The sequence below is a fragment of the Hemibagrus wyckioides genome, linkage group LG13 (assembly GCF_019097595.1).
Source record: "Hemibagrus wyckioides isolate EC202008001 linkage group LG13, SWU_Hwy_1.0, whole genome shotgun sequence".
NCBI classification, from domain to species: domain Eukaryota; kingdom Metazoa; phylum Chordata; class Actinopteri; order Siluriformes; family Bagridae; genus Hemibagrus; species Hemibagrus wyckioides.
This window is the reverse complement of record NC_080722.1, coordinates 6,506,463-6,521,587: the sequence shown is the minus strand read 5'-3', so window position 1 is coordinate 6,521,587 and position 15,125 is coordinate 6,506,463. Positions and strand designations below refer to the sequence as shown.

General features: G+C 43.0%; 1 protein-coding gene across 1 annotated transcript in view; it reads left to right on the top strand.

Annotated features, from left to right (window-relative positions):
• fmn2b (formin 2b) overlaps window positions 1-15,125 on the top strand; it is a 92,054-nt gene that overhangs the window by 15,073 nt on the left and 61,856 nt on the right. Inside the window, exons 3-6 of the mRNA XM_058406930.1 lie at window positions 1,930-2,080; window positions 3,746-3,807; window positions 6,186-7,381; window positions 8,196-8,337. Coding sequence (XP_058262913.1) covers window positions 1,930-2,080; window positions 3,746-3,807; window positions 6,186-7,381; window positions 8,196-8,337 — 1,551 coding nt within the window. The remainder of the gene's footprint in view (window positions 1-1,929; window positions 2,081-3,745; window positions 3,808-6,185; window positions 7,382-8,195; window positions 8,338-15,125) is intronic.

The following is a 15,125-nucleotide window of genomic DNA, read 5'->3' as shown; positions in this document are numbered from 1 at the left end:
CAGGGAAACACAGTGCACCTGGATGCACTATGGGAAGAAGGCAAGCAGACAGAAGCAGTCTCATGATTTGGGCAATGTTCTGCTGGTAAACCTTCGGTCCTGCCATCCATGTGGAGGTTACTTTGACACGTACCACCTACTTAAGCAATGTTGCAGACCATGTACACTGTTTCATGGAAACAGTATTCCCTGATGGCTGTGTTCCCTTTCAGCAGGATAATGCACCGTGCCACAAAGAAAAAATAGTTCAGGAATGGTTTGATGAGCACAGCAATGAGTTTGAGGTGTTGACTCAGCCTCCAAATTCCCATCCAATCCAGCATCTGTGAGATGTGCTGGACAAACAAGTCCGATCCATAGAGGCCCCAGCTCTCAACTTACAGGACTTAAAGGATCTGCTGCTAACGTCTTGGTGCCAGATACCACAGCACACCTTCAGGGATCTAGTGGAGTCCATGCCTCGATGGGTCAGGGCTGTTTTGGCAGCAAAAAGGGGACCAACACAATATTAGACAGGTCATAATGTTGTGGCTGATCAGTGTATATGTGTATAAAGGCCACCATTTGTGCTTCTGATCTTGTGGTTGAGTTTCCCTAAGCTTTTCCATTATTAAATTAAATGCTGATGTGACACAACATATGAGTTAAGTGCTGTAAAGTAGATTAAAGTATGATATTAATTTTTTCTTTCTGCCTCCAGCAAAAATTAAGGATTGCAAAATATTCCATTTGTTTTGAGTTGAGGTTGGTGAATATTTTTCAGTGTGTATTTTCTACAGGTAGTCTGTAAGAATGTCTTTGGCAAAAGAACATATTGAAATCATTCACATGGCTGGATCAGGAATCTGTTGAACAGGAAACACACAGCACTGTTGCCATACTACGAGCCAAAGCAGGCAGAGAAGACTCCATTTACAAACAAATGACAGTCATGTAGAAGAGGATTTGTGAATCAAGTTAAAAAAAGTAAAAACGTGTAATGAGGATGAGCCCGATGCTCAGGATATCGTTGTAAAAAAAAAAAAAGTAGTGGCAATGGTGAAATATGGTAACGGACAATTGTGTAGTTCCTCGGGTTAACAATGATGGATTTTTTTGTGCACTAGCATAGATTCCACCGATTTGAGGATGCAAGAAGAACGGAGTAATTTTCTTTAATCAAAGGTGTATCATTAAACTATCTTTCTTATAAAATCTGCAATGCGGAACTCGCGTTATCCCACAGTCTGCTATAAAATTCTTAAGTGTGATATAATAACCTTAAATGTCTGTTGTAAATCCGGCTTAAGGAAAATCTCAGGCATCATGTCATTGGTTAACGCTCCAGCTATGAACTTTGCTTTTCTCTTTAGCTCTTCATGCTTCATTTTAGAATGCCGTGTTTACGATATATCTGCAACCCTAGCACAACATTTAGAGTCATGCTGCACTGCTCTCTGCTGTGTTTGCTTAGTTCTCCGTGTTTCCAGAATCAGGAACATACAGGGATAATGGAAAGATCATCTGTTGTCCATGCAAGCCAATTATTTCAGTTGCTAAAAATAGATAGCCATGTCATGTCAGCTACTTACTGATGGCCGTGTCATGTCATGCCACACTGATGTGGGCAGTGATAAAGACAGCTGGATTCGGGAAGGTATGGCAAAGGCTAGTTACATCATCCTGCTGTCATAGTAGCATGAATCATGTTACATTTATTTCCCTTTTTCCTCTGGTTGTTAAATAGGGAAGAACGACTGGTACATCTGGACCTCTGTGTCCTCTGGGCAACTAATAAATGATGATAAAAGCTAAAAGCCTGAACATATAATCTGCTTGTTTTGGACTAGAAATTTGTCCACATTTAGTTTTTGCATATATATAATTTTTTTTTTTTTTTGAGCTCATTGTAGTGTATGACGGTCTCTCCCTTTCTATTTCTGTCCCTAGCAAGATCAGCTGTACACCTGGGCCCCAGTGAGCCAGCCCCCTCTGTCGCTGGAGCACTTTGAGGGGCGATTACCGGGTCACATCAAGTCCCTCTGGCCTCCACCTCGACCCGAAACTGACGAAAGACCCGGACTCAAGTACACTGAAGCAGGTACACACACACACACTGTATTGAGAATATTACCTCACTGTCTTTTCTCTACCTGCTCGGGTATATAATTTATGCACTAACTTATTGCAGTGCCTTATGGGATTTTAGGAGTGTACAGGAAATACATACTGGACTTGATGAGCAAAAAGCCCTGAGTGGTCTGGCTGTCTGCCTGCACACCAGTGTTCTCTCTCTCTCTCTCTCTCTCTCTCTCTCTCTCTCTCTCTCTCTCTCTCTCTCTCTCTCTCCCCCCCCCCCCTCCCGCTCACTCACTTACTCATTCACACAGTCTCTCTCTCGCACGCATACACACGCACACACTCCTGTACACGTTTCATCCAGTAATCTTCTCTTTCTCATCTTACGTGCTTATTCCTTTCCTGCACTTCCTCAGCAATATTTTCTCTGATGCTGTCACTTTTGTCTGTTCTAGGTATTTATTCTTTCTAGTGTCTTTGTGCTGTTTGTGTTTGTCTGTGTGTCTATCTTTTGTTTGTACTGCAGTTCATGTTAACCTCGTCAGTGTCTGTCTTTCTGTCTCCATATGTGTCTTTCTTCATAGTTCTCTATTTCTCTTTCTCACACACTCTCTCTCTCTCTCTGCCTCTGTGTCTCTCCTTCCCCATCTCTCCCTCTCCCCCTTTTCCAAGTCTTTGTCTGTCTGTCAGTCACTTTCCTTTTCTTTCTCTCTCTCTCTCTCTCTCTCTCTCTCTCTCTCTCTCTCTCTCTCCTAAGTTTTTTTGGTAAAGGACTTTTATTAGTACTCAGATATTTATGCAGCGTAAAAGAAACCATGAAGGTGAGGGAGAATGGAAATAGCCGTGTTAAAATATGCAGACTCACAGTTCTGTGTCAATGTGCTGAGAGCAGGTCGAGCTGAAGCGCAGAGTTCTGGCTGTACACTAGCTCTCACAGCTCTGTGGGTGTTTATTGTTTTTAGGGTAGGTCTGAAAAGTCTAAACTGAATATTTCTCCTTTACTTTGCATTTAAACCATTAGAGGATGATGAAGGTAAGTAACCTTTTTCTTGATTTAAAAAAAAAAAAAAAAGCATTTCACTTTTTCTGTTGAGTTTTGATGGTCAACAGTAGAAAGTTACATGCTGTGACACTTCATTCTCCAGTTTGTTTTCTTGCTTTATGGGGTTTGTTTACATCAAAGATTGCCTCGCAACAGCAAATGAATCCAAAAACATTGACTCAGTCCCACACTGCCCCTCTGTCTCTCTTATTTCTTTTAACTGTCCAGAACATAGGAGGGCTGGTTTATGGACATATAAATAACGAACCTAACAGTATGCAACAGCTTTTGCCCTCTCTGGCTTTCTTAAATAACCCGTCTACTAACAATCCACTCCATTTGTGAAGCTCTTGGTCTCTGTGTATCATCAGACTTTAACATGTAACCAATAAAAGCTCAACACAAATCATTTCTTGGCAAATTTTATCATTAACCCAAATTATTGTGTCGATTTTATATTCAGCTTTAAACTACTTTTAAGCTCCCGAACATGAGTGTATTCTTTATAGTCACATGACGCACAGAGGATCCTGACTGTGTGTCTGCAGTGTTCTTCACGCATCTTCATGGCGTTTTGTCTGCAGCGTCTTCTCATGGTGTGACGCAAAAATGTGATGCACTTAACCTGCTGTGTGTGTGTTACAGAACACCAAGCTGTTGTGTTAGGGCTGAAGAAACAAAATCAGGAGGAAATCCAGGATATCAAGGTACACCACATTTTATTTATTATTTATTTTGACTGGTAATCATCGTGTAGTCGATGTTTTTCCTTAAACAGCATTGTTATTTCTTATATAGAATAATGTGCACACAGCTGAGGCAAGAACATTAATGTATGACCACCTGCCTTTTTGCCACCAAAAGGACCCTTACCTATTGAGGCATGGACCCCTGAAGGTGTGCTGTAGTATCTGGCACCAAGATGTTAGCAGCAGATCCTTTAAGTTCTGCAAGTTGCGAGGTCCTCTCAACTTACAGGACTTGAAGGATACTTTTCACAGATACTGACCACTGCAGACTGGGGAACACCCCACAAGAGCTGCAGTTTTGGAGATGCTCTGATCCAGTGGTCTAGCCATCACAATTTGGCCCTTTGTCAAACTCGCTCAAATCCTTACGCTTGTCCATTTTTCTAACACATCAACTTTGAGGACAAAATGTTCACTTGCTGCCTAATATATCCCACCCACTAACAGGTGCCATGATGAGATACTCAGTCTTATTCACCTCACCTGTCGCTGCTCATAATGTTATGCCTGATCGGTGTATCTATGTAGTTCCTGCTATCATTTTACATTATAGCAGCTATAAACGTTATCTCACCAGCTTCACTTCCCCTCATCTCTCTCTTGACTCACTTCCTTGCTCCTGTATCTTTATATGACTGTTAGAACACACAAACATTGGAGACTTGATTCTAAAATGCGTCAAAATCTTCTTAATCAAGCTCCACCAGATCAGTGATTACACGTTTTTAAAAATTCTTTTATGAAGAAATGTCTACCACAAGTCTGTGTGGAACTGTAACTATACTGTACTATATCAACACCACCTAAAGAGAGTTATGTATTCAGTAGTATTGTGGTATGATGTATCAGTAATTTTTGGCATTATGATCTAGTTCAGTGTTTTTAATCACAAATTATTTGATAAATTAAATCTGTTGTAGCGAATACCTTCTCTCACGTCACTAGTACAGCACACTGCAGTACGTGTGTATATATGTAGTTATGTATTGAGCCAGTAGAGGGCAGCATCAGTACATGTTTTGAGTTAAACCCGTTTCTTTGGTAGACTGGAGCTGGCAGTTTGGATTCAATTCGGAGCATGAAATCAGATTGACTTGACTTGCTGAATACATCTGTTTCAATTTGCTACTTTCTCAAATGATCTGTACAGTTTATTGGCATAATTCCACACACAGCCGCAATTTTCTCGAAGCTCTGATATCGTTCCCGGTATTTGGAAATGACCTCAGATTTATAACTCTAACAAAATGGAGTTGATTACGATTGTATAACAGTGGCTGTAAATGAAATTCTTTAGTTCGACCATCGTGCAATTAAAAACTCCACACCCTGGCTTCAGACATGTACTCTAGGCCACGAAAAAGTAGCTAACGCATCGTAATAATGTATGGAAGCTAGTTAAGTGCATTAATACACACTGAAGAAAGGAAATAAAGGTTGGTGTTGGATCACTGAATGCCTTGGACCGATCAAGTGATTCCCAGAACCATGTAACCACTTGGTATAAGATAAACGTGTGCGTTTGCTTAAGAAACCTCCAGTTCTCTGTGCTTCATCACTTGGCTCTCTCCATCTCTCATGGCTTCATGAAGTCACTCCAAAGCACAAGCTGACGAATATAAATGTATGGGCTCGAAGCCATCAGTCATGACACAAACAGGCGGCCACATAGATATGCCATCGTGATCCCTCTCCAAAAGTGCTGATTTGTTCATAATATATTTTTCCTACATTTTCCTAATGTGTAATGAAAGTTTCTCACACAAATAAAGGGGCATGTAAATAGCACCCTCCTTAGATGTGCTGTGATACTGCGCAGCGTTTTGTTTCCTTGCTGAGTTCAGGAGATGATTAGCAGGCTGAGGCCCAGCTAGAAGTTTGGGGTATATTGTGCTGCCGGGCCTTTGGGCAGAAGTAGGCCTATTGCTCTTCAAGGACACACTGGGCAACTGCTTTTGTTTTTTCTCTGCCTGTCTCTGAGAGAGTGGCCCCAAATGAGCCTCAACAAAACATTTAGCCACCATGTTGACAGTACTGCCTACGAGTTCCTCACTAGATAACATTTTTTTGCGTCGACTGGACATTGCTGGTGTGGTACTGATTTTCAGTTTGAATTGTTTATCTGGAGTGGAAATTGAAGAATTACAGATTCCTTCCGAGAGTCTCTGTTTCTCATAAACTTTTCTCTCGCACTGCAAGAGCCAGGATGACAAATTACTAGTCGATCTTGCGCTACAAGCGGTTGTGCCAGTTGTCATATGTGCAGTATAGCTGTCTTCAACTCAGCAGGAAGCCATAGTTATAGTACTGCAGCTTCATATTCTTCTGTCTTTCAGGAAGAGTCCATGCTGAACACTGTGCGCCTGAAGCAGGAGCACGTGACTGTGATTCAGCAGCTGGAGCAGACGATCGAGGACCTGCGCAGCAAGATTGCTGAGCTGGAGAGGCAGCAACACCCCCTGCAGGAGCATGATGTCAGTACACAGGAGCAGGAGTGCGGTGCAGATGAGAGTCTTTTTCCGGATGTGTGCCATGTGGACCTGCAGACGGAGACCTGTGCTCTCCTCCCATTAGAGGCAAAATCAGTGCAGACTTCCCCTATAAATGAGAGCTTTACATTTAAAGTGCCTTCTTCAGAGCAGGGCAGCTCTGAGCCTTCTCTGCCCACACTGAGTGAGCCATCACTGGGAGTGGTTACAGAATCTCAGCCAGCAGGGACTGGCGCTCCTAAAGCAGAACAATTTGTCTGTACATGTCAACAGCAACAATGGCCACCTCTACCTGCACAATCAGGGCCCTCTATTCCCCAGCCCCTATCTGCTACGACTCTACCTCCAGCACCGCCACCTCCCCCACCACCTCCACCTTTACCTGGCCAGACTTTATTACATCCACCACCTCCTCCACCTCCTCTACCAGGATCTGTTGTTCCACCTCCCCCACCCCCTCTGCCTGGCCAAGCTGTAATGCTGCCTCCTCCACCTCCTCCACCCTTACCTGGGGCAGGTGCCCCACCGCCTCCTCCACCCTTACCTGGGGCAGGTGCCCCACCGCCTCCTCCACCCTTACCTGGGGCAGGTGCCCCACCGCCTCCTCCACCCTTACCTGGGGCAGGTGCCCCACCGCCTCCTCCACCCTTACCTGGGGCAGGTGCCCCACCGCCTCCTCCACCCTTACCTGGGGCAGGTGCCCCACCGCCACCTCCACCCTTACCTGGGGCAGGTGCCCCACCGCCACCTCCACCCTTACCTGGGGCAGGTGCCCCACCGCCACCTCCACCCTTACCTGGGGCAGGTGCCCCACCGCCGCCACCACCCCCTTCAGGATTGGCTGGACCTCCAGCTCCCCCTCTTCCCCCAGGTGCCTGTAACCTCCCTCTCCCCAGTAGTTTGGGATCTCTGCCTCCTCCACTTCCTCTTGGACTGTATGCTCTGGGCGCAGTCCAGGAGAAGTCTCCTCGGAAAGGACTGGTGGAGCCGCCACACCCCATGAAGCCCCTCTACTGGACCCGCATCCAACTCCACGCCAGAAAGTAACCCTCAAACTACCTTCATGTTTCACTAGCTCTGTATTGTGGTCTGTAGCAAGTAAATAAGTTTCCAGCTCTTTCATCCGGAGCTCTGTATAGCCAAACAGTCAGCTAATGATAAAATGTTGCATAGATCAAACTTGAGCTGACGCCACAACCTAGAAAATTCAACACCATTTGTTTTTAGGTGTTTGCTCCATTTCTCATCAGAGCTGGTCTGGTTTGTACAATTAGTCCTTCTGAGTGAAAACCCCAACATACTACAGGGTCATTTTCTCAGCCATGCCAATTGCCAAGTGATGAAAGGTTTAATTAGAATGATCCTTTTGTTGACTTATGGTCCTGGTATATATAGTAGGCTGAGTCCAAAAAACTTCTATTCCTTTATTACTGGAGAAAGAATAACCTTTTGGGTCCTTACTGACTTTTGGCTTAATGTTACAGCAGCAGACACTCAGAAGGAGGACCAGTACTTTTGGTCAGTGTATTCGGTTTGTATTTTGATATTAGCCTTATTGTGATGCTGTCTGCATCTCCTATCCAATACTGATTAGATGTGTTGGGCTGCTATTGATCCGAAACCCTGGATCCGTATCAGATCGGATTAAACCTTGATGTCACGCCCATTACCCAACTGAATTTTATTATTGGGTGTCAGTTAGTATGCTCAGCTTTAGGTACCATTATCATAAGCATGTGAGATATGGAAAAAGTGGGTTTGGTACTGTCTTGAATACAGAACTGTTTTGTCTGCCTGTCCTTACAATTGTGGAAGTGTGAATCAACTTTTTTCCTTCGTGTTTTCCTTCCTGTCCAGAGAAGTGAATCCTCTGATTTGGGAGAAGATTGAAGAGCCCCCTGTGGATTTTGACGAGTTTGTGGAGCTTTTCTCCAAAACTGCAGTAAAAGAAAAGAAAAAGCCCTTGTCGGACACCATTACTCGGTCTAAGACCAAACAGGTGAGCCTGTAATTAATAAGCTGTAATGTCAGAATGCTGGAAATCTAGTGCAATGTAAGGGTTTACTGATGTTCAGTTAATTGTTTTCAGAGTTAAGGTACTGTAGGTAACTTTGATCCCAGAGCAGGAATTGTTCAGCAATGCCTGGTTCAGATATAGAGATGTGAGAAGCTCTGTCACCTTTATTTTTTCTCCAAACATGTATATGTACCTTAAGAATTAATATCAGCCCAGACTAGTTATATCCTCAAACAACTTATGTGCAACTCTCTTCAGCCTTCCGCTGCTGGCCTGAACTATATTTTCTTTGATATTAATGTTTAGTGTTGGCTGTGAGTTCAGTGTTTTGGATGTGTGCTGCCTTACAAGGAGGCATATTTCCACATCTCGGGCTTTCCGAGCCGTTTGCTGTCCTTGTAGAAATAAATCACCGCTCAGATGGCGTCCAACTCAACAAGCTCCTTGATCATTAAATAAACAAAGGATCTTTGGAACTCACTGATGGTTAACGTGTCCACATCATTCAGTCCATCTGTTTGTAGATAATATTCAACAAATGCAAAAAGGCATTGATTTGTGATAAAGCATCTGTTTGTTGGCAGCGTCCAATTGTACGACCCGTCAACCAACCAAGTTAACACACACTGATAAAGCGTCCACATCACTCAGCCATCTGTTTGTAGACAGTATCCGTATGCATCAGTGCTAACCATGAAGTACTTTCCTCCATGGCCTTTTGCCTTAAGCCAGAATGAATATGTATAGATGTTCCAATCAGGTTGGTTTGCAGATGGCGTCTGGAGAACTTCACTCACCCGTTAGTGGGCACGGTGAACCATCTAACTCTCCCAATCCGCATTCCCGGAACTTACCACACCTCAGCCAGTGTCCCCTTGGGCTGTGGATGGACCTTGGGAGTCGTAGCACACCGGTCACGGCACTGTGAAAACATGCATACGATTAGAAATGTTTTCGGTCTCTGAAGCCGATCTTTAATCATGTTTCTCCCTCCCAAAAAAACTGAAGAACAACACAGAATCCGTTTTGACTTTCACACCCCACACCTGATTCCTAAGTTAACCACATTGCCTGAAGCAACAGTGGCATGGATGTGGATTTCAAGAAGCAGAGCATTTTTCCAAATGCAAGCCTGAAGTTGGAATTTGAGTGCGATGCGTGCAACCAGTAAACTCTGCTCTACTCAGGTTAATAGAGAAACTAGGTCGGGTCAAGATGACGCAGCTGACACTCTAGAATATTTGCAAACTATTAAGTGCTTCCATGGCCAGTGGGGAGCTCACCGTGGATCAGAGCACTGTCTGAGACTCTGAATCCCAACGCACCCTGACTTTATCTAGATTGCTGGAGGAAGAGCGTAGCAGTGTTGGGCTCTGTGACTCGTTTGGCTTTGCCCTTTTGATGATCTTCCGATGTCTGTCCACTGATGTTCTTCTAAGTCATCCCTCTGCCTCTGTGTGCATGTTGCTGTATTAGTAGTAATAGTTTTCTTAAAGGGCTTACCCAGTTTTGTAGGGTTCCACGTTGTAGGCATGTCTACTCTTCATTTAGACAAACCAACTTTGAATAAGTTTCAGTATACAACACTTGGGTCTATGTGCACACTATTCACTGTTGGCATGAGACACTTCTGGTTTTCCTGCTATATTGTGGCATCATGGCTTTTCATCAGACCACAATGCATCAGTCTTGCAGCTTAGCCTGTTGTCAAGACGCCAATCTGGCAAACTCGCAGCTTAGCTTTTGTCGGAATGTGTCCGCGAGTTACAATCTCGTTGCCAGACCTTGGTGGTTACAACACTTGGGCTCAGTATTGTGAGCATCGTCTTGGCACTATTAGCAAATCCTCGAAATGTTATGATGCGTATTATGTATTGTGCTAACGAATAAAATAATAAGGATATAAAATTCTTAGTTTTTAGCAGTGTTGTAGCCCTGTCATCATCGGTTATGAAAAAATATGTATTCAGTTAGAAAGGTCACCCAATCTCTTTGAAGCTCTGCGTATAAGGAGCAAACATTTGAGTGTAAGCATACAGATCTAGGATTTCACCTAGCCCTGATTGATCTGTACAGTTTGCGGATCAGACGACTTGTTTTTCGTCTGAGAGCTTCCGACCATCGAACCCTGCACAGATGTGGCCGCGGTGAGTCTGCGGTTTAATAAGGGAGAGGAGGGTGTTCCTCAGGAGCACAGTTATGCGCGGCAGCGTGTTTTTGTGTCGCGGCCTGAAATGGTGTGGCGTCTGTGGCTGCTTTGTTCAGGAAGGGTCTCGTGTCTGCAGTGTAATGGAGACTCTGCTCCTGTTCCCACAGTGGGAAAAGCAGGAACACTGCGAACTCCCAGTTGCTCCTAATCAAAATCTGTCCGTGCAAGGAGATGGTATTTCTTTCTTTCTTTTCTTTTCTTTTCTTTTATTTTCTTAAGTGCTTTCTGTCCACCCCAAATTCACCAATTTACATCACATTTTCTTTCCCTCCATAAATAGAAATTTTACAAATATTTGGTTTGAACAGACATGTCATCAGTCTCAGTATTTCTGATATTGCTAATTTCATTACAAACAGTGTGTATTAGGCTGACCCAGTCTAAACATCAAGCTTAACTCTTCCAGTCAAAATTCCCAGAACTTGCCACACCTCAGCCTTTGTTCCCCCAGGCTGTGGATGGACCTTGGGAATCACAGCACCATGAAACCACGCATATAATTAGAAATGTTCTCCGTCTCTCTTTTTTTGGGTTCGGATTTGAGGCTCAAACAAGTTGAGAGCACTTTTCCATAACTATATTTTGCCTTTCGCACCCTAGACTCGGTTACTAAACTGATCATATTGTGTACATAGCATCAGAGGCATGGATGTGGTGAGGTTTTGAGGTGAAGGTTTGAGATACACGTCTACAGTTGGGATTTGAGTGTGCCTCGGAAACCAGCAAGCCCGGCTCTTTTCACTTTAACAGGGAACTGTACCAGGTTTTGATGATGCTCCTTACACTTGAGAATATTTCCATGGCCAGTGTGGAGCTCACCGTCTGTCTGCATGCTAAGTCTCTCACACACACACACACCCTGGGGACATCTAGAAGGCTAGAGGAAAAGTGTAGCAGCATTGGGCTTCCTGTTAGACTGTTAGATCACCATTTTGATGATCCTCCCATGTCTGGCCAGTGATGTCTTTCAGTTTTTACGCTTCTATTTCTGTTCTCACATTGCTCATTTTCCTCTTAAATCAGAGGTCATTTTTACAAATATATAGTTGAAATAAATTGAATTATTACATTCATCAGTGTCAGTATTTATGATTTAACTGCTTCTCTTTCAGACACTGAATGGATCTGCTCTAATACTAGACGCAGAATGCCTATTAATGCTAGTGTATTTTAGTTTAGAGACATTTTCCTGGGCTTGTCACACTTGAACTAGTTAACCCTAGGACACTGTAAACTCCAGATAAACTGAGTTATCTTTTTTCACACTGTATTTGCATATATACTGTGACAACTGTGATTGGATAAATGCAGTGTCTGACTGCTCACACTTTAGCATCATTAAGGGTGGAAAAAGGTGCTGCTAGTTTTCAGAGCAGGGTTTATTAACCCTAGGTCAAAAAAGTGGTGCTTACCATGTCTCAAATTAAAAGTATGAAATATTCCTCTACCCAGGATTAAAAGTGTGGTTTAGCACAGTGACAAAACGAGCTTAAGTGCAGTATGAAAAGGCTTTCAGAATACTTTCTTTTGCTGCTGTGATTCTCTTATCACCATCCCTCCATCCATGTGAAAAAGGCATGTCGGTCTCAGTAAAGAAGCCATAGTAGATACCAAATCTGCTACTCTCCGTGCCAAAGAAAATAGTGCGTGTTTTTTGTACACGTTTTGTACCCCACAGGAAAAAAAAAAAGCATTGCCTGTGTACAGGTATCACATTGAAGAAAAATGAGTGTTTTCAGTGTCTGTCACCCACCATGCTGTTCCACCCCAGCCATGTAGGTGGCTTCAGATAAAGGGGGCGTAGCTCGGCTCCAGTTGGGTATCTGTAGATTCTCTACCTCTTGGCCCCAGTGAAGGAAGGCGTGGCTTCACGGCAGGCCTATGAGGCCTCTTGTCAAATCAGCACCCAAACAACAAGTTTAGCGTCCGTTCTGTTTAGCCCTAGTGAAAAAGCCGTGGCATTTCTTTTAGCCACAAGCATTGACCGAGATTGTGGCCTTCATGCCAGTTGGTAGAGATGTGGAACAGGGAACAGATGTGGCTTTGGTGACTGGCAGGACCACTGAAAAGGATGTGGCCCGTCAGTTTGCCTCCTTCAGTGGGTCAAAGTAAACTTATTTGCCTGTCATTGTAGCCTTTTAAAATATTTAGTAGAATTTCAGACATATTTAATTGATTAATTATTAAAGGCGTGTGTTTGCTTTAGAAGATGTTCTGTCGCACATGGTCTCAGACAAAAAGATTGGCAGCTCGGAAAAGAATGGCATCCGAGTCCCATGTTTAAGAAGTTATCTCAAATGGCATGCTGATTGAAATAATTGGATTCTCTTTCTCCAGAAGTTGGTAGAATTTTTTTTTCTTTTGATAATGTTTTCTTTCGTGTAATTGCAGGGGGCGTAGCTTCAATGGCAGGCCAATGGCAATGTGGCAGAGATGCTTTCTCTTCCTTACACACACGCATTGCTTTCCAGGATTGTATATCAACCTTTTTTTTCCCCCTTCATCATCTCTAACAGATTGTTCTTAGCTGGAATGAAAAGGCCTTGAGAGGACGGCATGATTCCGTTTCTCTCTCTCTCTCTCGTTGTTTAATGTTTGCGGTCGCGTTTTGGCAGCAGAGAACACAGAGCAGCAGACACTCGTAATGAGCTCTAGAAAGAGGAAAAAAACATTAGGAATCATTAAAGCGCTTATATTTGCTACGAAGACGCCAGCCTTTTCCACACTAATAAAATATTTAACTACCATTTAAGAAAATCTCTTAGTTACGACTCTTTGAAAATATTGTTAAATGCAGGGATTTATTTATTTATTTTACATACATACATACATACATACATACATACATACATACATACATACATACATTCAAAAAAGGTTCCTTAGAGCAGGGTGTTTCCGGAGAGCCTGTCCAGTTTGAGTCCTTGAAGTGTGCCACTGGACATGCCTGACCAGTCTCATAGAGCTGTTGTGTTGTAGTGAAATTCATTCTGTGTTCATTTCTGGGAACATACAGCAGGAATACAAATGTCAATCCCAGAGAATGTGTGTGAAAATGTCACAAACCCCTGAATAGTGATCTTTAGCTCAGTGGCAGCAAAAGACCCTGTTCCTACAATGTGACTGCACACCACTGGCATCTTAACCTGCTAGTTAAAGTTAGTGAGATTATTTTATACCCTTGTCTTATCCCTTTTAAGCTCAATTGCTATCGTCTCCGATGTTGCTGAAAATCCGTACATGGTCTGAAGAATTGAGCCATTGAGCTTGGTGCATTTCATTTGAGCAGCCAAGCAGTGACCTTGACCCAGACCCCACTTCCTTCTTTTCTTTTTCCCTTTTTTACTTTTCCCCCCTCTTTTCTCTCTCTCTCTCTCTCTCTCTCTCTCCCCCTCACCCTCTCCCTTGCAATTATTTAATCAAGGAAACTGTGTTTCTTTGCCTCTGGCTAATGGCAAATGGACACTATTAATTTCTGATCTTGCCCTTAGATTTTCCCCTTCTCTCTTCATCACTCAGAATTTTCCTCTAATCGGCTGGAATTGGTTGCCGTGGGAACAGAGAAGGTCAGGGAGGAACAAATGGGAAACAGTTCAGCGAAGGGCGAATTCTGTGTATTGATCGTCAAATCATGCAGCGTTTCCGTGTGTAGGCTTTTGTGGTCTTTTTATTTATTTATTTTTTTATATAAATCAAAGTATGTTTAAATGCGCTCTACTTCCTTATAACCTAATGTCTTGTATGTTTTCTATGGAAACAGCATTCCCATTAAGTGCATAAACAAGCCTCAGATGTTACATGCAAAATTGTCCTTGTGGAATTTGGCCAAATTCAAAACAGTAGTATTATAATCGCTGGAGAAAGCCACAGCAAAAGAACAGTGCTCATAGGGGCAATAACTCTCGTATCCAATAACCTCGTTTACCCTGTGGTATAAGAATAGCTATAGGCGGGCAATAAGAATGATTGATTGATTATTTCAGTTTATTACTTGTCTAAGGCATTTAGAGACAGACATTGTCGCAAAGCAGCTTTAAAGAAATTCAGGTCTCGATCTCGATGCACGCAAGTAATAATTACATAATATGTACATAATAATGTAATCATCATATTTCCCCAAACTCATGTTAGCTAGTCTAATGAAAGGGAAGCAAATTAGTGACTACCTGAGGTATACGTGATTGGTTTCTTACACAGAAAATGAAATGCCAGATAAGCTCATGACATTCAGTGTGCTTGTATGTATGTGAAACGGTGCGTGTACGTGGCTGTGAATTGTGAGCGCTAATGTTGAGTAGATGGTGATATAAATGCAAACCATCAGTGAGTCAACCAAAGATATCTGACAATAACAACGACATCCAAATATATCACATTTACATTAATGAATTAATGAATATGACGTACGCTTGTATTTAATCCAGCCAGAAGCCAATCTTAAATCAAACAGCTTGATTAAACAGATTGATGGGGGCTCAGGTGGTTAAGGCTCTGGGTCGTTGATCAAACCCCAGCCCCGCCAAGTTGCCACTGTTGGGCCCTTGAGCAAGGCCCTTAACCC